This window comes from Carettochelys insculpta, chromosome 1 (assembly GCF_033958435.1).
Source record: "Carettochelys insculpta isolate YL-2023 chromosome 1, ASM3395843v1, whole genome shotgun sequence".
NCBI classification, from domain to species: Eukaryota; Metazoa; Chordata; order Testudines; family Carettochelyidae; genus Carettochelys; species Carettochelys insculpta.
In genome coordinates, this window is record NC_134137.1 from 104628346 (window position 1) to 104650614 (window position 22269).

The 22269-nt window shown below is 47.0% G+C and overlaps 1 protein-coding gene across 1 annotated transcript in view; it reads right to left on the reverse strand.

The window, feature by feature from the left end:
- DCT (dopachrome tautomerase) overlaps positions 1-22269 on the reverse strand; it is a 46931-nt gene that overhangs the window by 18653 nt on the left and 6009 nt on the right. Inside the window, exons 2-3 of the mRNA XM_074983086.1 lie at positions 10441-10740; positions 1946-2046 (exon numbers count right to left, since the gene is read on the reverse strand). Of these exons, the coding sequence (XP_074839187.1) occupies positions 1946-2046; positions 10441-10740 (401 nt within the window). The remainder of the gene's footprint in view (positions 1-1945; positions 2047-10440; positions 10741-22269) is intronic.

The following is a 22269-nucleotide window of genomic DNA, read 5'->3' on the forward strand; positions in this document are numbered from 1 at the left end:
GGGAAAGGCTGAAGTACTCAATGCTTTTCTTGCCTCAGTCTTCACAGACAAGGTCAGCTCCCCGACTATGGCACAAGGCAATGCAGTATGGGAAGGAGGTGGGCAGCTATCAGTGGTGAACGAACAGGTTAAGAGCTATTCAGAAAAGCTGGACACACACAAATCCATGGGTTCAGATTTAATGCATCCAAGGGTACTGAAGGAATTGGCAGATGTCATTGCAAACTCTTTGGCTATTATCTTTGAAAACTCCTGGAGATTGTGAGAGGTCCCGGATGACTGGAAAAAGGCAAATGTAGTGCAAATCTTTAAAAAGCGAAAGAAGGACAATCCAGGGAACTATAGACTGGTCAGCCTCACCTCAGTTCCCGGAAAAAACATGGAGGGAATCCTCAAGGAATTCATTTTGGAGCACTTGGAAGAGGGGAAAGTGATCAACAGTAGTCAAAATGAATTCACCAAGAGCAAGTCGTGCCTGACCAATCTTTATCTTCTATGATAAGGTAGCAGCCTGTGTGGACATGGGAAAGTCAATAGATGTGATATAACTTGACTTTAGCAAAGCTTTTGATAGCCTCCCACAATATTCTTGCCCATAAGTTAAGGAAGTATGGATTGGATATATGGATTATAAGATGGCTAGAAAACTGTCTTGACAGACAGGCCCAACAGGTAGTGGTCAGTGGCTCAGTGTCTGGTTGGCAGTCGTCTTCAAGTGGAGTACCCCAAGGATCAGTTCTAGGGCCAGTACTGTTCAACTTCTTTATTAATGACCTGGATGAGGGGACGGATTCCACCCTCAGCAAATGTGAAGATGACACTAAGGTAGGGGGTCAGGTAGATACATTGGAGGGTAGGGACAGGGTCCAGAGTGACCTAGACAAACTGGAGGATTGGGCCAAAAGAAATTTGATGAGGTTCAGCAAGGACAAGTGAAGAGTCCTGCACTTGGGATGGAAGAATTCCAAGCACTGTTACAGGCTGGGGAGCGACTGCATACGTAGCAGTGCAGCAGAAAAGGACCTGGGGATTACAGTGGATGAGAGGCTGGATATGAGTCAACAGTGTGCCCTTGTCGCCAAGAAAGCTAATGGCATATTGGGGTGCATTAGGAGAACATTTCCAGCAGATATAGAGAAGGTATTATTCCCCTCTGCTTGGCTCTGGTGAGGCCTCATCTGGAATATTGTGTCTAGTTCTGAGCCCCCTACCCCAGTATAGAAAGGATGTGAACACATTGGAGAGGGTTCAGCGGAGGGCAACGAAAATGATCAGGGGTATGGAGCACATGACCTCTGAGGAGAGGCTGGGAAGATTTGGGCTTATTTAGTTTGCAGAAGAGAAGACTGAGGGCGATCTGACAGCAGCCTTCAACTTTCTGAAAGGGAGCTCTAAAGAGGCTAGAGAGAGACTGTTCCAATGGCAACAGATGACAGAAAAAGGAGTAATGAACTGAAGTTACAGAGGGAGAGGTGTAGGTTGGATATTAGGAAAAACTATTTCACCAAGAAGATGGTGAAGGACCAGAATGCGTTACCAAGAGAGGTGGTAGCATTTCCATCCCTAGAGGTTTTTAAGTCCCGGCTTGACATAGTCGTGGCTGGGATGATTTAGTTGGGGTTGATCCTGCTTTAGGCAGGGGGCTGAACTAGATGACCTCCTGAGGTCCCTTCCAGCCCTAGAATTCTATGATCTATGATTTAAGAGTCGGGGACAGAAAACAGGAATCTTCAAAGCAATTAGCACTTCCTGAGTGCTAAATTCACTTTTAAAACACTCTTTCTTGACATTTCATTGTGTAAATATTTACTGAAGCCCAGACATTCAGTTATGACAGCGAACTCTGAGTTAGCATTATTGAAATTCAAAATAACGTGGAAAAATCACAATAGTAAGAGCTATGTGAGCATCTTTGAAATATGTCAGGGTAGGACATATTGCTAACCTGGAGATCTCTTTCCAACAACAGCAAATGGTACCTATGCCAAGTAACAAAGGCAGGTCCTTGGTGAGAGAAATCTATGGCGGTGAATGGGCGGCCAGGTCCTACAAGTAGAAAGGCACAGTAAGAACTACAGCATCCACTTAAAGTTACACAGTTAAAGAATACTTTACATAAACCTGCGCTGGCACGTAAAGCTTCATTGAGCTGATGCTATATCCATCAGAAAACTGTTCTAAACAGCTGGTGGAAACCTTTTAAATTTTGAAATTAATTAAAACTTTCATCAAAATTTCACATTCTAAAAAGGGAAATGGTTCAACATTTTCCACATTTTCCCACGTTTGACCAGCTATAATTTAAAATAAAGATCTTCATTAATGTGCATTGTGTCATAAATCATAGCCATTGACTTACATGTTCAATGGTCTTGCTATGTTAGTCAATAGTAAGACTTGTACACAATATCTTTGCACAGAAAATGTGTGTTTGTCATGGACAGAAATTTAAATCTAGCTCCAAATTATGGGAATTTATCATTTTCTTGTACACTCATCCCTGGGTGTATGAGCACAATTGGTTCCCAACTTTCTGCGCATATGTGAAAACTCATAAGAGGGACACTAAATTACCATTAAAATACTTGTAAAAGTCTCTGATTGGTTCCTAGTGCTCCTAATTGGGGGAAGGAGTGCCAGCATGCAGCTTGAAAGGTAAGTGAACCTGGTGGGGGGGAAGTTGGAAAAGGTGCAGTACCTGTGTGGGGTGCAGTGGTCTGGGGAGGTTCTGATCCTGGGTGGGTGTTGGGAGTGGGTGGGGCGGGGAGGGTGAGTGGGGAGTTGCAGGCCGGGGTGTTGGGAGCGGGCTGGGTGGGGCTGCAGGTCTCCCCACGCCCCAGCCAGGGAACCCCACAGCTGGAGCAGAGCCAGCCGCAGGGCTGCGGGTTTCCCTGCACCTTGGCCATGGACCCTACAGCTGGCTTGTGTAAGCAGGGGATGTTCACTCTTTTAGTAAACAAAGGTATGCATTTATATCCCTCGTTTTAGCGAGCACTCGTAAGTCAAGTACCTGTTAAACGAGGGCTGAGTGTATTACTTTTTTAAGGCTGCATCCATTACCTTCGTGCACTGCTCTGTCAGGCGTGCTGCCCCTGCAGGAACTGTGAGATGAGTCAGCCAAAGAAACAACTGCTAATGGCTTGTTCCGTGTGAGGGGAAAGGGGTCAGTTGTCCCTCGGCTTGGCATTCCAAAGGAGCCCCGAGCTCGAGCCCCTGCTGAAGTAGCAGCAGCTGGAGCTCCAGACACCTTTGAAATGCAGCCGAGCACTGTGCCACTGCTCCATGTGTGGCCCTGAGGTAGGGTGGGGGAGGGGGCCTGGCTATTAGCTAAGGCTGTGGAGGAGACTCATCCTTTCTCTCTGTAAATGCCACTCCAGCGGACAGTAAATTACACCCAGCAGGACAGGTATGTGGGTTACAGGTGCACCTGATTGTTTTGGTAAACTGTGTTTGTTTGCTGTTGCCACCTGATCAGTTGGGCTACAGAATCACCTCTTTGGCTATCAGTTGGCATGTGCCCACTGGGCTTAATTGGAAATCCAGTCCTGATCACATAACAGGTTCCCAGCCTTGGCTGCAGCTGCAGCTGCATCACATAACACTTTCCCAGCAGCTTCTGCAGCAGTGAAACTGACAGCAGCCTAGTCAGCGTCTAGTTACTTCTTCCCTGGGGTGGCCCTTTGTGCAGAAGGATTGCTGGTATAGATAGGATTTTCTATTGCTGTTGGGACACATTGGCTGTGTCTACACGTGCCCCAAACTTCGAAATGGCCATGCAAATGGCCATTTCGAAGTTTACTAATGAAGCGCTGAAATGCATATTCAGCGCTTCATTAGCATGCGGGCGGCAGTGGCGCTTCGAAATTGACGAGCCTTGCCGCCGCGCGGCGCGTCCAGACGGGGCTCCTTTTCGAAAGGGCCCCGCCTACTTCCCATGGGAATAAGGGGACTTCGAAGTAGGCGGGGCCCTTTCGAAAAGGAGCCGCGTCTGGACGCGCCGCGCGGCGGCAAGGAGCGTCAATTTCGAAGCGCGGCTGCCGCCCGCATGCTAATGAAGCGCTGAATATGCATTTCAGCGCTTCATTAGTAAACTTCGAAATGGCCATGCAAATGGCCATTTCGAAGTTTGGGGCACGTGTAGACGCAGCTGTTGTAGGCAGAAAGGACAGGGAAACAAGTGCCGTCTCTTTTCTCCCTCAAGGCCCAAATCTAGCAACAGAAGAGGCTCGTTGCTGTTATTTTGTGGCTTTTGCAACAGAAGCTTCAAAGATACAATATCTAAGATGGTTTTGGTTTAATTTTGCTGTTTCTCAGCGTGTAGCTGAGAAAATGCTGTGGACCAAGGCAAACAGCCGATCTGGGAGAAAGGTGAATAATTCATATATTAAAAGCACAAGAGTCAGATTTTCAAATATACTCAGACCCAGCAGATTCCCACTTAGTCATCTAACTATAGCTACATCTACACTGGGATGCTACATCGACATAGCTTATTTCGATGTAGCGAAATCGAAATAAGCTATTTCGACAAATAGCATCCACACATCCTCCAGGGCTGGTGCCGTCGACATTCATCATCGACGCTGGACAGCACCACATCGAAATAGGCGCTGCGAGGGAACGTCTACACACCAAAGAGGCCCAAATCGAAATAAGGGTGCCAGGAACAGCTGCAGACAGGGTCACAGGGCGGACTAGCGCTTCCGGGGCAACAACTAGCTGCTCCCTTAAAGGGCCCCTCCCAGACACACTCAGCCTGCACAGCACGCGGTCTGCAGAGCCATAGGCACACACACCTCAAGTGACGCAGTCATGGACCCCCAGCAGCAGCAGCAACAGCCAGAGGCCCACACACCCGCCCCTGGAGGACCAGTGGCTGCCCTGCTCAGTGCCATGCAGGAGGCAGCTGACCTTCTTTTATTTGAGGAAGATGAGCTGTCCTCGGGGGATGAGAAGCAGCCCCAGACCTTGCTGCCCTCCCAGCCCCACCCCCCCACCCTCCCGCAGCACATGCTGCCGGCTGTGGAGATACCCCACGAGCACGGACTGGTGGGAGTGGCTGGTGCTCAGCGAGTGGGACGACTGCTGGCTCCGGAATTTCTGGATGAGCCGGCAGACATTCCTGGAGCTCTGCCAGTGGCTCACCCCTGCCTTACGGCACCAAGACACCCCCATGCAATGTGCCCTCACTGTAGAGAAACGGGTCGGCATCGCTGTCTGGAAGCTGGCCACTCCAGACAGCTACCAATCCGTAGGGCAGCAGTTTGGCGTGGGCAAGGCCACCATTGGGGCTGTCCTCATGGAGGTAAGAGGACCCGGCGGGGGTGGAGCCTGGGGTGGGGGAGCCCGGGGGGGGAGTCTGGGGGGGAGGGCCAGACACACCCTGCACACCCCTCACTGGTGCTCTCTCATGTCCTTCCCCTGCAGGTCATCTGTGCAATCAATGCCCTGCTCCTCCACAGGCTCGTGAGGCTTGAGGACCCGGATGCTGCCACCGCGGGGTTTGCCAGCCTGAGCTTCCCAAATTGCTTTGGGGCTCTGGATGGGACCCATATCCCCATCCGTGCCCCGGAGCGCAGCGGAGGACGCTTCCTCAATAGGAAGGGATACCACGCCGTGGTCCTCCAGGCCTTGGCAGACAGCTGGGGCTGCCTCTTGGACATTTATGTTGGCTAGCCTGGCAGCACCCACGATGCCCGGGTGTTCAGAAATTTGGGCCTGTGCTGCCAGCTGGAGGCGGGGACCTACATCCCCCAGTGGGAGATCCCTGTGGGGGACACCACCATGCCCCTCTGCGTCGTCGCAGACGCGGCGTACCCCCCCCGCTGGCCCTGGCTCATGCACCCCTACACGGGCCAGGTCACAGCCAGCCAGGAGCGGTTCAACACGCGCTTGAACCATGCGCGCCAGGTGCTCGAGTGCACTTTCGGCCGCCTCAAAGGGCGCTGGAGGTGTCTCCTCACCCGCCTGGATGCAGACCCCACCAACATCCCCCAGGTTGTGGGCGCGTGCAGTGCACTCCACAACCTGGTGGAGAGCAAGGAGAAGCCTTCTTCCAGGGCTGGGCTGTGGAGGCTCGCAGGGCCGATGTCCAGCCACCCGCTGCCCCCAGTCGCCAGGTCGACCCTGAGGGGATCCGGGTCTGTGAGGCCCTGCGGGCCCATTTTGACCAGGCTGTGGGGTGAATGCTGGCAGGGCCAGCTGCGAGTGAGCCACCCACTGCACGCCCCCATCCTCCACAACACTCCGTGCCCCCACGCCCACACCACAGAGAACCCGAGAGCACACCCCCCCCATACTTCTGTGCAATAAATGGAATTTTTTTAAACAAAACCATGCAACCTGTATTAATCATTAACAGAAGAAGGGGGGAACTACGTACATCGGGGGGGCAGGTACAAAACAGGAGTAGAACAAAAACTATTTACAAAGATGGGGGAATATGTACAAAGAGGAGGGGGCTTTGGGGGGCAACGTCCTCGGCCATGCACCCCCTATTGTCCTGCGCCAGACGTGGGGGGGCGCAACCCACGTCTCGGCTGGAGGCCCTGTTGAGGCTGGGCGGGGGCCAGGAGAACCGGCTGATAGGGCCGGGCGGAGTCTGGAGGCCCATGGTCCCCCTCGGTGGCAGGCCCCAGGACGGCGGATGGTGGAGGGAAGGTAGGCGGAGTGGCGGGTTGAGCAGTGGGTGGAGTGGCGGGCAGAGCAGCAGGGGGGGCCAAATGCCGCGCGATGTCCTGGAAAGTGCGCATGAAGGCCCCTCAAGCCTCCTGGCACCAGGCCAGCGCTCGCTCCTGGAGGTCGAGCCGCCACTCCTCCACCTGCAGGTGCCGCTCGGACACCTCCAGCTGACGCCGGAGGGTGGCAAGCAGCTGGGGGTCCGTAGACGCCCGCGGATGGCTCTGCCGCTGTCGGGCTCATCCTGGGGCTGGTCCATGCTCCGCCGAGGGGCTGGCCTGGTGGGATGGTCCTGGTGGGCTGTCCGGGACCACTGACGCTGCGCTGGTGCTCTCCGGGCCCTCCGATGGTGCAGCTGCGGAACAGAGGGGGGAAGAAGAGTGGAGACTGCCATTAGTGTGGACACCGACCCGTGGCCCTTGTCCCCCCACCCCTCTGCTGCTGGCTCCCCATCCCTGTCCCCCGGAGATGCTGCTGCTGCTGATGGGTGTCCGACCCCGCTCCCCCGGGGGACCCTAGGTTCCGCTCCCCCCATCCCCAGGGATGGGGCATGGTGCTGTTCTGCTGGGGGGCAGGGGCTGATGGACTCTTCTGAGGGACATGTCGCTGCTGTCCTTGGGGCCATGGTCATCTGGGTGTGTGGAGGGCCTTGGTCATGTCTCTTGTCCCCGCCCCTTAACCCCGGGGGTGTGCACCAGGGGGGTACATACCTGACGGTCCGCTCCCACGGTCGGGGGGCACCCATCGGGTGGACGCCCTGCTGGAGCTGCAGGGGGGAGGGCGATTTGGAGCCCCCCATCACTGGAGGACTCCTCCTCCTCCTCTGCTGTCCCAGGGGTGGGCTCCTGGGGGAGCCCCTGGGGTGCAGGGCTGGCCTCCGGGGCGGACTCTGTCTCTGGGGCCTGCTAGGGCTCATCGCCCAAGGTGTCAAGGATGGCTGGTGGGGGAGGAGGTGTACTGGGGGCCCAAGATGGCCCTGAGCTCCCTGTAAAAGGGGCAAGTGGCAGGGGCGGCCCCAGATCGGCTGGCCATGTCCCGGGCCCAGGCGTAACCCTGCCGCAGCTCCTTTACCTTACTCCTGACGTGGTCAGGAGTGCGGGCAGGGCGACCCCTGGCAGCCAGGCCCTTGGCCAGCCGAGTGAACGCATCCGCGTTCCACCTCTTGCTCCCCATTACCTGGAGCACCTCCTCCTTGCCCCAGAGCCCCAGCAGGTCCCAGATCTCGGCCTCCATCCAAGAGGGGCCCCGCTGCCTCTTCCCCCACTGGCTGGCAGGCTGAGAGCTCTGGGTGCCCTTCGGGGGGGGGGGCCCTGTGGGCACTTGGGGTGCTGGCTGGATGCCATGGGGTGCAGGGTTGTGGGTTGGGGCTCTGGGAGGACGTGCAGACTGTGCACGTGGCTGTGCTGCTGCCTGCATGCGCTCTCAACTTCCTGCACAGAAACTCAGGGGGTGGGGAGCTTTAAGGGGCTGCTGCACGCGGTGACCATAGAGCTCAGGGGCTGGAGAGAGTGTCTCTCAACCCCTCAGCTGATGGCTGCCATGGAGAACCCCACTATTTCGATGTTGGGGGATGTGGATCGTCTACATGTGCCCTACTTTGACGTTCAACGTAGAAGTAGGGCGCTATTCCCATCTCCTGATGAGGATAGCGACTTCGACGTCTCGCCGCCTTACGTCGATTTCAACTTCGAAATAGCGCTCAGCACGTGTAGACACAGCAGGCGCTATTTCGAAGTTGGCACGGCTATTTAGAAATAGGCAGCTAGTGTAGACGCGGCTTATATGGGCAGAGTTCTCAGAAGATCGCAGCTCCCAGTTCAGGCCTCTAAATGCAGAATTTCAAAATATTTAACTCCCAGCAGCTTCAAATGGGAAAAATGGGTGATGACCACTTTAGAAAAATCTGGTTCCAAATGTGTGTCACTTCTGAGATAGTTTTATTGCAGAAAATAAGTAAAAATATATCTGCAGAGTTAAGCTTGTGAATTTGACCCTCTGTAAACAACGAGTAAAGGGAAACATTGGACAGATAATCTGCACATCATCTACTGTGTACATGTTACAAGAGTTTCCAACACCTCGGTTTTGCATCTCTTTACTGCACTCAGTGCAGACAGATTCAGGGACTACTATTAGTTTTGAAAGAGAGAAGTGCCAGAGATTCCTTTGAGCAAGGAAGGAGATTCACCATATCCATAGTCTTTCCACAAAAACACCACAGCTTCTACAAGCAGCACAGCACCATCAAACTTCAGCTGTTTAACACTATAACAAAATGCTCAGGGGTGATGGTTTCCTGAATGAAAACACAGTGGCAGCATGTTGGCAGGCTATTCTCTGCTCCCATAGGAAAAAAAAAAAGTTTTTCCAGCTCAGATTATGCTAAACTAGTTGCAGCATATATACTAAAACTTGTTTTCTAGCTGGCAGAGCCTAATATATCCAACCAACAAGGTGTTTGTGAAGATGTATGTGAATTTAGGAATTTTTCTTTTGCTGTATATATTTTTCAGCATGTAAGTTCCCAGATCTTAGCAAAAGATATGTAATACAGGTTGAACTTCTCTAGTTTGGCATGAAACATCCGTGGTCCCACATGATTTTAGTTAGCTGCATGTCTACTTATCATGAGTGTGTCAAAGTTTCCCACAGTCCCATAAAGTTTATTTCCAACCACCAGTCCTGGCTCTCAGCGTTCTGTGCTGTTCTTTAGCTGTCATTTACCCCTCAATGTCTTCTAAGAGCCCAGTAAGCAGTGCAAGTGTTGGTGATGCTGTAAGACAATATTGTCCTCATGTGTTTCAGCAAATTCTCTGGTTCAGCCCCAGTCAGATCCCGAGGGTGCCAGACCAGAGAGGTTCATGTTTAGTCACTTAAAATTATTCACAGTGGCTTTAAAATTTGTTCTCCTAATTAGGCATTTGTTTTTCTGAAAACAGACTTAATCTCTCTTTTCTTGACCAGTCAATTACACTGGACCTTAGTGATTATATGCAGAAAATAAGTGTTCAGATGTATTGGCCTATCCAATACAACTAATATAAGATTAACAACAGGTTATATTTTAATTGTTACACAGCACTACAGGAGAGTTTCAAATATTTAGCAACAACTTTCGCAATAAAGTCTTAAGGCAAACTACAAACATCATATGGGGGAATTCACCTTTTTTTTCCAAGTTTGATTTCATTATCTACCTATCTCAGGCACTTTTATGGCTCTCCATTATCACAGTACGTGACAGCGTGTGACAGTCTTTGATATATTTATACTCACAGCAGCAATATGTGGTATGGCAGTGCTATTATCATTATTTTACAGATGGGTAACTGAGGCACAGAGACACTAGAGGCTCCAAAATATATAGATGCCTAGCTCCCACTGAAGTCAATTCAGCCAAATGGAGTTAGATGCCTAAATATCTATGAGCAGTGCTTGTTTTGTGCCAGTACTTGCCAGTACTGAGCACTGGCACCTCAGCGGCCCCAGTCATGAGATTGGCTGGGGGTGGAAGATAGGGAGCCAGAGGAATGTTGGCTTCTGTTATTTTTTTTTTTTTTTACAAAAAAGGCACTGCCTGTGAGAAGCAAGACCTAAGTGACTTGCACATTATCACAGAGGAAATCTAGGGCAAAGACAGGACCTGAATCCAGATATTAGACTAGAACTGTACCCACAAAGGACCATCCTTATCTTTGTTCAGTGATTCATTTTTACCACGTTCTTTACATTTTTGACGCACTAGTAAAGGAGAGTACTGACCTAGTAGGGTGTCCCTGACTGAGTAGTAATGAAGCCACACAAAGTAGTTATAAATACTACAGTTTGCAACTTGTGGTTCCATTCCACTGGGCCCAAGGAGACTCGGCCAGTGCTGTGTTGCGATCACATAGTCGGGGTGAGTGGTGTTCTTCGCACGGTCTAAAGCATCTAAGAACTGCTCTCTCTCCGCTGCAGTCAAGGCATGGACATTTTTTCGGACAAGAAGTGGCTTCCTTTCATCACAGTTGGGGCCAGTCCAGCCAAACTTGCAGTCACCACAGTTATAGCCAGCAAAGTTTCCTGTGTTAAGAGAGAGTGTGAAGTTAGGAAAATGTATCTGTATCAACTAGTCCACAAAAGAAACAGACTAAAAACTCAAAGGAATTGAATTGGTTAGTCTGTCTTTACCCTAGAGATTTATATTCTGGCATGGTTCAGCAGATGAGAATATTGGACGCTTTGACAGTTGTTTAACTATGGCGTATTTCCCAAAAACACAGTAGGGCCAAGATTCATACAAGGCAGTTATCAAGACAAAGTGTCAGGTAAAGGGCTTGAGCCTGCAAGGTATTAAAAACTCTGGGCCTATCCAGCAAAGTATCTAAATATGTCCATAGTCTCACTGAATTTAATGGAACTACTCACCTGCCTGAGTTAAAGAGCCAATGCACTGCTTTGCTAGACTGGGCGCAGATTAGTCAGTATCATATGGGAGTCAGCCCAAAGACAGAATGATTCCAGACAAGGACTCCTGCTCTTTAAATGTATTTTAAACATAACAAACTGCAGGACTCACTGCTGGTGACACACTGAAGTAGAAGTAGAACCTCTTGGGACCTGACTAGTGTTGAACTCTTGGGACCTGACCCATGCCGAACAAGAAAATTTGCTGGATGATGGGAAGTCAATATTGTCTAGCAGCATTACCAACACTTCCACTACTTACTGGGCTCTTAGAAGACATTTTGGGGCAAATTATAGCTAACGAACCGCACAGAACACTGAGAGGTAGGACTGGCGGCTGTAAACAGACTTTTGGGACCACAGGAAACTTGGCCATACCCTTGATAAGTGGTCATCCAGCTAACTAAAATCATGCTGGATTACAGATGTTGCCAGACGAGAGAGTGCTGGACTAGATAGGTTCAATCTGTATCATTAAAGGGCGCGGTGATATGTAATAGCATGAAAAATGTGTTGTACTGAGTCTACAAACCTTTTCTCACCCATTTCCTTATGCGTAAAACAGGCAGGCCCCCCTCTTTTGACAAGTAATTGCTGCTCAGGTTTTCCTGGTATTATGAAGAGCTCTGGAATACATAGTACCAGGAAGCCCAGTAATCCCATAGGGCTCAGTTTTATATTATATTTATATTTATGTTTTCTATAATATTTCCCAATATTATAGAGCCAAATAACTGAATCACTACCAAGTGCATTTTATTCTGCCATCACTTCATGAAGGCATTTAGAATTGCTACTGGCAATGCTGCCAGATACTAAGCTTTAATAAATACTTTTAGAATTACTTAAATAACGGGATCTAAATCTTGTTCTGTTTTTCCAGCTTGGTTGTCAATTGGGCTTCCACTGATTATTGTCAAAATAATTGTTTCCACCAAATAAACTAGCTCATCTGCTTTTCTTTGAAACCAGCAATGGTAAAATAATGTGATTGACCATTGTGTTTTGTATGCTGGGATATCAGCTCAGCACATATTCCAAAAGACAGAAATTAAGACAATTGGAAAAGAGGCCTAAAGTGAAAGCTGGTAATGTCTTAGAACTTTGCAGTGATTCTGAAGTACTTTCTTATCCAACCACTGTCAGGACCTGTGCCAGAAATTGCTGTGATCGCTTAACAATAATCCCTTCTAGCGGGTAAAAACTCATATACCAGATTCTGCTGTCACTTACTGCAGTTTTATGCTTGTGTAGCTGAGATCAGAATCTAGCCCACAGGCTCCAAATACATAACCCTTCTAATCTGAATGTAACAGTTCTGTAGCGATATTGCCTCTAAGTGTAATTAGTGTCAGGTGTCGCTTTACAGAGGCCACATACTAATGCAGCCATTTGTAACTCGTGCTCGCAAAATGCTTTGTCTAATTCACAACACAGCTTATTCAAATAACAATGAGCTTCTTTTCCCGCGCTCTGGTAGGGAGCAACTATCTCAAAAATGTCAGTCACTCCTTTTCATTTTAAGAATTTGCAAAAGCTGAACTGAACATTAGGTACAACAGCAGAAACGCAGCACTTTAAAGACCACAAAAATGATTTATTCGGTGATGAGCTTTCATGGGACCAACCCACTTCTTCAGATCTGATGAGATGGGTCTGTCTCATGAAAGCTCATCGCCAAATAAATCATTTTGTTAGTCTTCAAAGTGCTATATTCCTGCTGCTTTGTTTTGTCAGAATACAGACTAACCCAGCTACCCCTCTGTTACTATTAGGTACAATAGGAACACTGACATGAACTGGGAAAAGGTACGCAACAAATGCAAAGATTACATCTGAAAAGAACTAATGTTCGTACGTTCGCTTTCAGTTACACTTATGCCAAAAGGTACTTTACATCCATTTTAAAGAGTTGACATTTTCCTATTTAATGGCATGTTAAGTCAATCCTTCCCAGAGACTGAAAGCAGCCTTTCAGTGGGCCTTTGACCACAATGCTCTTTGGAAAGAAGAGGGAGAGACACTAGGTCTCACTGGTCACAGTTTAGTGTAACATTAAACGGAGAAAAACTACAGCTGGGGTTCCATATCTATGTCTAGAGCACTTTGGACTAAAATGAGAAAAGAAACGTATGGTTAAGTGGATAATTCAATAAAAAAATCAATCAAACTTCAGAAGACTATTAGATTACTTAGACTGGGCCCCTCAAAACCAATTAGTGGTGTTCCTCAAAAGTTCTCAGCACCCAAAATTGTAATACCTTCAAAAGAATTCAGCTCCCCAATCAGCAACTAAAAGAAATGGCCAGATTTCCAAAAGTGAGAGCCACTGGGTACTCAGCAATTACTGAAATCAAGCAATTTTTCTGCATAGTTAAGAGCTTGCCAACACTGTGCAGCAAAGCACACTAGAGAGATGTAAATTGAACAGTAGTTTAAAATGGTGCATTCGAATTGCTCCATGTAGACCACACAGACACATTCTAAAAGGTCCTTAGTGCATATTGGTGTAGTTCTGTTTGAAACAGTGCTATGTTAAGTGTGCTAATGTTCTTTTAGGCTGCGTCAGCTGGAGGGTCTAACAAAGCAGCGGGAGCACAATATCTCAGAGAGCTCTATGATTTACACCAGCACTGTCACTTATAAATTGCCACTAAAGACATGCTGTGCCTAATGGGCATATTCTAGCCCAACACAATCATCTACATTTTCAATTGTGGACACTCAGCAACTGGCCCAATTTTCAGAACGAACGCAAAGCATACGTACTACAATCAGCAAGCACCGTGCAAAAACTATTAAAACCAATCCAATTCTCAAGTCAGCACAGACCTTTTGACATTCACTTGGAAGAGTCAGGGATTCAGTAGCAATATGGTTCCATTAGAATAAAGTCCAGATGACTTTTACTTAAAGTCACGAGTAACCGTTGCCCCCATTTTTTGTGTTTGATCACTGCTGCATTTATGGAATGGAAACTGTAAAGAGGAGGAGGAGTATAAAGGAACCCAATACAAAAGAGAGGAAAAGTGTGTGTGTGACTAATGAATACAAGAGAAAAGCCGGATGTAAAGATGCAAGGGAAATGACTGCTCCAAAGACAGAACAAAGTAATGAACAATGTCATGTTCAAATCAGCAAGCATAGGACCCAAACCTGTAAACACTTACTTATGCTTACTCATGTGCTTAACTTTACTTCCATAAGTAGCCCAACATAAACTGTATTTGATTTCAATGGGCTTACTCATGTGAGTGTTTGCAGGATTGAGGAGTCAGTTCCTTAAACTCTAAAGCATAAAGTTTTGAATACTGCAACCCTTTAGTACGAAAGGTTTCAATCAGCTTAGACATTCTACCACAAGCGGTGTGACCAGACAGCTAATGTGAACCATGGGGACCTTTTTTAAGGGAGTGTATAATCTATATATTTATTTTAGAGTGTGTTCATGTCTGTCTGTACTTCTGTGAGTGCATTTGTTCAAGAACTCCCCCTAACCCATAAGAGCTAGGACCACCAAATTTGGTGTGCAGTTTCTTCTTAGGTCAGGGTTTGGTAGTGCCTTGAAAATGTGCAGTGCCTGGAATAGGGCTGTTTTCAAAGGGTGAGGGCAGAGGGAGGTGAAAGGGAGGGGCACAGAAAGGAGGCACATGATACTGAAAGTGAGCACGGAGGGAAGCTGAAACACCCAGACAGAGGCCAATAGGGCTGGGGCCCTGCCGCCTTGCCTGCCATAAAGACTGTGGAAGTAGCTCCCCTTCCCCAAACCCAGAGCCTGCCCCTCTACCCCTGGTGGAGAGTCTACAGGATGCAATGGAGCTTCTGAAGGGGGCAGCCCCCAGATAGCCTGCAGTCCATGGGGAGGGGCACTGAAGCCTGGGTGAAGCCCCCAGAAACTCGCTCCACCCAGACAACCTGCAGGCCGTGGGGAGCTGCTGGAGGGGAGGACAGCCCCCACAGCCTAGCTCCCCCAGACGCTCTGCAGACCACACAGAGGGGAGATGGGGGGACAGTCCCCAAAAGACTGGTTTCCCCCTGTAGTCAGCAGACTGTGAGGTGTTCACTAGAGGGGGGCAGCCCCAGAGCTCAGCCTCCCCAGAACCTGTGGGCCAAAGCGGGAGCTACTGAAGGCTGGAGCAGCTCCCAGGGCCTTGTCCCCACCTCAGTGGCTTACAAGCTGCAAGGGGGGCTGGGGGCAGCTCCTGGAGCCTGGCCAGCCCCCAGAGCTCCAGGCCAGTGGACTGCAGAATGGAGGGAGCCACTGGAAGCCAAAGCATCACCTCCCCAAGCAATTGGAGGGCAGGGGGCAGCTGGAGAATGGGACCAGCTGGCTGAGCACTGCCCCTCCAGCAGTCTATGGAATGGGGGGCCGCTGCTCCAAGCAAACACGCCCCCCCACCCCGGAGCAGCTGCAGAGCAGGGGCTGCTCTCAGAGCGCTGTCCCTCCCACAAGACAGGCTTTAAGCCGGGGGAGCAGCTGGAGGCTGGGGACAGCCCACGGAGCCCACAGAGCCCCGGCCCCACCAGGCAAGTGTGAGGCCCTGGTCGTCGTCCCCCTCCCCCCCCGGAAGAGTCACTGGCCAGGGAGCGCAGTCCCAGACTTCATGGGAGGAGCTGCTGCTGAATAAGCAGCACTGCCCTGGCCCCCTGAGAGGAGCCACTGGCCTGGGAGCACAGCCTTCACTGCCACAGGTGGCGCTGGTAACCCCTCCCACCTTCTAGGCCCCTGTCCTGAGTTCCCTGCCTTAACTCCCGCACCTTCCCCCTGCTTTCACTTCTGCACCCCTACCCTCTGCCTTGAGCGCCCCCCCCCCACCCGCTCCGCCTGCCCCCTTCACTTCTGAACCTTCACTCAAGCCTTCATTTTCTTGAATTGCCTCAACCACCATGATGAGAAAATTATTGCCTACTGCTGCATGGTTCTGTTCACCTGCCTTAATCCAGATAAAGTGAGAGAACTACTGGAGCATAAGGACTTGAATGTAGCTCTTGCTGTTCTAAAAATCTATGGAAAACAACTGGAATCTGAATGGTCGTATGTACCTTTTTAAATTGATTTAAATAGCATGGGTAATTGCTAAGATGCAAGTCTGGTTCATTGAAATCAAAACTGAAGAGTCTAGGTTGATTAATCATTTGGGATGAGCAGCCATATTTACCATCTTTGTACTGATTCTGCACTTCTATTTTAACCTTTCAACGTGTGCATACCAAATCTGTGTGGAAATGAGATAAATTTGAGTGAGAAATGAGCACTATATATCTAGTGAGGTAGTTAAGGGTTATATAATAAAGACTCATTGCATTTGAATGCTAGTTTGTTGCCTTTCTCTTTTGAATATCTATTTTTTTTTAAAAAATGTACTAAAACACACTGAGTTTTGAGGTGGAAACTAAGCCAGGAAATAATCTTTCACAGATTTTGGTACTTGGTGTATGACAGAGAAAGCAGCAATGAAGCGTTGCATATATTAAAATTTTCCTTCATGTATTCAAAGTTCTGATGCAACACACAACACTTAAGATGTTATGCCTGCGAATTTTGAATGTTTAATGTCATCATTTTAAAGAATATAATCACTGGTTTTACTTTATTCAGCTTCATATGTTTTTGCTAATAAGTTACTATAAACTGTTTCCAATTATGCATTTGTGACATACTCTCTCCTACTCTAGCTTTTCTGTCAGATGCAAATAGTCCAGTGCCAGAGGTAAGGCCTTCTGGCCCTGCTGAATCTCCTTCAGATTCTTTTCAGTCAATTGCCATAATTACATTGTCTTTAAAATACGAGCCCGTTTTGCAGGCTTCAATCTATTAACTCTGTTAACTGGGTTAGACTAAGAGGGGTAAAAAACAAGGGTGATGTCCTGCTAGGCATCTACTACAGGCCGCCTAGCCAGGTGGAAGAGGTGGATGAGGTTTTGTTTTTTTTTTTTTTAAACAACTAACAAAGTCAAGCAGGGCACCACATTTGGTGGTGATGGGGGGCTTCAACTATCCAGATATATGTTGGGAAAATAATGCGGTGGGGCACAGACTATCCAGTAAGTTCTTGGATTGTATTGGAGACAATTTTTTATTCCAAAACGTTGAAAAAGCTACTGGGGGGAAGCTGTTTTAGATTTGATTTTAACAAATCGGGAGGAATTGGTAGAGAACTTGAAGGCGGAAGGCCGCTTGGGTGAAAGTGATCATGAAATCATAGAGTTCACAATCCTAAGGAAGGGTAGAACAAAAAACAGCAAAATAGAGATAATGGATTTCAGGAGGGCAGATTTTGGTAAACTCAGAGAGCTGGTAGGTAAAGTCCCATGGGAAGCAAAACTGAGGAGAAAAACAGCTGAGGAGAGTTGGCAGTTTTTCAAAGGGACATTATTAAGGGCCCAAAAGCAAGCTATCCTGCTGTGTAGGAAAGATAGAAAATATAGAAAAAGACTGCCTTGGCTTAACCAGGAGATCTTGCACAATCTCAAAATAAAAAAGGAATTGTATGAAAAATGAAAACAAGGAAAAATTACAAAGGATGAATATAGGCAAACAACACAGGAATGCGGGAGAAAGATTAGAAAGGCTAAGGCACAAAATGAGCTCAATCTAGCTACAGGCATAAAGGGAAACAAGAAGGCTTTCTATAAATATATTAGAAACAAGAGGAAGACCAGGGACAGGGTAGGGACATTGCTCAGTGAGGAGGGAGAAACAGTAACAGGGAACTTGGAAATGGCAGAGATGCTTAATGACATCTTTGTTTCGGTCTTCACTGAGAAGTCTGATGAAGGAATGCCCAACATAGTGAATGCTAGTGGGAAAGGGGTAGGGTTAGAAGTTGAAATAAAAAAGAACAAGTTAAAAATCACTTAGGAAAATTAGATGTCTGCAAGTCACCAGGGCCTGATGAAATGCACCCTAGAATACTCAAGGAGCTGATAGAGGAGGTATCTGAGCTTTTATCTATCATCTTTGGAAAATCATGGGAGACGAGAGAGATTCCAGAAGACTGGAAAAGGGCAAGTATAGTGCCCATATATAAAAAGGGGAATAAGAATAACCCAGGAAACTACAGGCCAGTCAGCTTAACTTCAGTGCCAGGAAAGATAATGGAGCAGGTAATAAAAGAAATCATCTGCAAGCACTTGGGAGGTGGTAAGGTAACAGGAAACGGCCAGCATGGGTTTGTAAAGAATAAATCTTGTCAAACTAATCTGATAGCTTTCTTTGATTGGATAACGAGCCTTGTGAATAGGGGAGAAGCGGTAGATGTGGTATACCTAGACTTTAGTAAAGCATTTGATACGGTCTCTCATGAGATTCTTATAAAAAAACTAGGCAAATACAATTTAGATGAGGCTACTATAAGGTGGGTGCATAACTGGTTAGATAACCATACCCAGAGAGTAGTTCTTAATGGTTCTCAATCCTGCTGGAAAAGTATAACAAGTGGGGTTCCGCAGGGGTCTGTGTTAGGACTGGTTCTGTTCAATGTCTTCATCAATGATTTAGATATTGGCATAGAAAGTACGCTTATTAAGTTTGCAGATGATACCAAGTTGGGAGGGGTTGCAACTGCTTTGAAGGATAGCATCATAATTCAAAATGATCTGGATAAATTGGAGAAATGGTCTGAGGTAAACAGGATGAAATTTAATAAGGACAAATGCAAAGTGCTCCACTTGGGAAGGAACAATCAGTTTCACACATACAGAATGGGGAGAGACTGTCTAGGAATGACTACAGCAGAAAGGGATCTAGGGATTATAGTGGACCACAAGCTAAATGAGTCAACAGTGTGATGCTGTTGCAAAAAAAGCAAACATAATTCTGGGATGCATTAACAGGTGTGTTGTGAACAAGACACCAGAAGTCATTCTTCCGTTCTACACTGCTCTGGTTAGGCCTCAGCTGGAGTATTGTGTCCAGTTCTGGGCACCGCAGTTCGAAAAAGATGTGGAGAAACTAGAGAGGGTCCAGAAAAGAGCAACAAGAATGATTAAAGGTTTAGAGAATGCGACCTATGAAAAAGGTTGAAAGAATTGGGCTTGTTTCATTTAGAAAAGAGAAGATTGAGGGGAGACATGATAGCAGTTTTCAGGTATCTAAAAGGGAGTCATAAGGAGGAAGGAGAAAACTTGTTTTTCTTGGCCTCTGAGGGTAGAACAAGAGGCAACGGGCTTAAACTGCAGCAAGGGAGGTTTAGGTTGGACGTTAGGAAAAAGTTCCTAACTGTCAGGGTGGTCAGACAGTGGAATAAATTGCCAAGGGAGGTTGTGGAATCTCCATCGCTGGAGATATTTAAGAACAGGTTAGATAGATGTCTGTCAAGGGTGGTTTAGATAGTACTTGGTCCTGCCATTGGGGCAGGGGGCTGGACTCGATGGCCTCTCGAGGTCCCTTCCAGTCCTAATGTTCTATGATTCTATGATTCATTTTTCTTTATTTATGAAAAATACGGTCATTGAAAACAGCATGTACACTTTTCATTCATTTTCAAAAAAACTACTTCAGTTGGAAACCTGAGCAATGCTGGATCCATCAGCTAGTGGCTTGTATAAGACAAAGCCCGTAATATTGGGACATCTGGTCACTCTAACCACAGCAGATAAATTATTATCAGAGGGCTTTTGTATGACCGCTTAGAAAAAAAGCCCCTCTCTGTTCTGCAGGCACATTTAAAATCCCATGATACTTGCAATAAGAGTAGTAAAGCTGTTCTTGGCCAGAATTTTCACACAATCTCTCTCTCTCTCTCTCTCTCTCTCTCTCTCTCTCTCACACACACACACACACACACAGCCTATCAAAACAAAGAATAGCCATGTAGCACTTTGAAGACAAACAAAATAATTTATTAGGTGATGAGCTTTTGTGGGACAGACTCACTTCTTCAGATCACCTTATAATATTTTTTTGATAGAATACAGACTAACACGGCTATTTCTCTGTCACACACACTCTCTCACATTCGCCACGGGCACACCCTCATATCAAATATAAATAAGTATGCTGTGCACCAGCCCAGGGCAGGAAACTTGCCTGTACAGAAAAGTATTTAAACACTTAAACTCGGGCATGTGAGTAAGTGCTCTCCTGAATCAAGATTCAGATAGCTACCTGTGATAATTGCATTTGAGAAGCATTTGGGGACCTTTCAGAATGAAAAGATAGATAGTAATGTAATTTATTAACATTATTCTTATTTGTCAAGTGTTTAGAAAATATACAGTGCTGGATTGCTATTATCATAGAATCATATATTAGGATTGGAAAAAGACTTTAGGAGGTCATCTAGTTTCACCCCTTTGTTCAAATCAGGACCAACCCCCAACTAAATAATTACAGCCAGGGCTTCATTAAGCCTTGCCTTAAACACATCTAAGGTTGGAGATTCCATCACCTCCCTAGATAACCCATTCCAGTGCTTCACCACCCTCCTAATATCCAACTTAGACCTTCCCCACCACCACTTGAAACCATTGCTCCTTGTTCTATCATCTATTACCACTAAGAACAGACTCTATCCTCTTTAGAACACCCCTTTCCCCCCTTCAGATAGTTGAAAGCTGCCCTCAAATCCCCCCACCTCCCGACTCATTTGTCTCTTCTGTAGACACAGCCTTGCATCATAAATCATGTGCTCAGCCCTCTAATAATTTTTGCCCTCTGCTGGACTGCCTCCAAATTGTCCACATCCTTTCTGTAGTAGGGGACGGGAGCCAAAACTGGATGCAGAGAAACTAAATGAATTCCTTGCTTTAATCTTCAGAGATGAGTATGTTAGGAAGATTCCCAACCCTGAGCCGTCCTTTGTAGATGACAAATCTGAGGAGTTGTCCAAGACTGAGATGTCATTAGAGGAGGTTTTGGAACTAATTGATAAACTTAACAGTAGCAAGTCACTGGGACCAGATGGCATTCACCCAAGAGTTCTGAAAGAACTCAAATGTGAAATTGTGGAACTATAAACTGTGGTTTGTAACCTATCCTTTTAATCAGCTTCTGTACCCAATGACTGGAAGATAGCTGATGTAACACCAATATTCAAAAAGGGCTCTAGAGGTGATCATGGTATTTACAGACCAGTAAATCTAATGTCAAGACCGGGCAAATTAGTTGAAACAATAGTAAAGAATAAAATCGTCAGACACATAGAAGAACATAATTTATTGGACAAAAGTCAGCATGGTTTCTGTAGAGGGAAATCATGCCTTACTAATATATTAAAGTTTTTTGAAGGGATCAGCAAACATGTGGAAAAGGGGGATCTAGTAGATATAGAGTACTTAGACTTACAGAAATCCTTTGACAAGGTCTATGACCAAAGGCTGTTACATAAATTAAGTTGTCATGGGACCAGAAAGAAGATACTTTCATGGACTGAGCGCTGGTTAAAAGACACGAAACAAAGGGCAGGAATAAATGGGGGATTTTCAGAATGGAGAGGGGTAACTAGTGGTGTTACCCAAGGCTCAGTCCTAGGACCAATCCTATCCAACTTATTCATAAATGATCAGAAGAAAGGGGTAAACTGTGATGTGCGTCACATGACTGGATTTTTATATTGGATATGGAAGCCATTTTATGCACCCAATGTATATATTGGCCCCAAATATTGTGCTGTAGGGGCCAAGTTACATGTTTAATGAAAGCTGAGGATGTCCTGAATTTATGTATGCTACTTATATGTCTGTATCATGTTTGCAGGTAGAGTTATGCCTTATAGTTCTGTAGTTGCATTAGCGATGTTTTAGTACTAAGGTTCACAATAAGAGGTGTGAACTTAGCCCCAGCCAGGGTATTGGGCTAAACAATGGGATGGTAACCAGAAGCCCAGACATTGAATCCATATTTCAGAAACTTGGGACTTGTCAACGGAATGCAGCCCGCTGGTCAGGTGACCTGGGCTGAGCAAAGGAATTGAAATCAGATACCCAGACATCCATTACACTTGCCATGTAAATGTAAATTGATCAAGATAGTTAAAACCAAAGCAGACTGTGAAGCACTTCAAAAAGATGTCACAAAACTAAATGATAGGGCAACAAAATGGCACATGAAGTTCAATGTGGATAAATGTGAAGTAATGCACGTTGGAAAAAATAACCCCAGCTATACATACAATATGATGGGGGCTAATTTATGTAACAGTA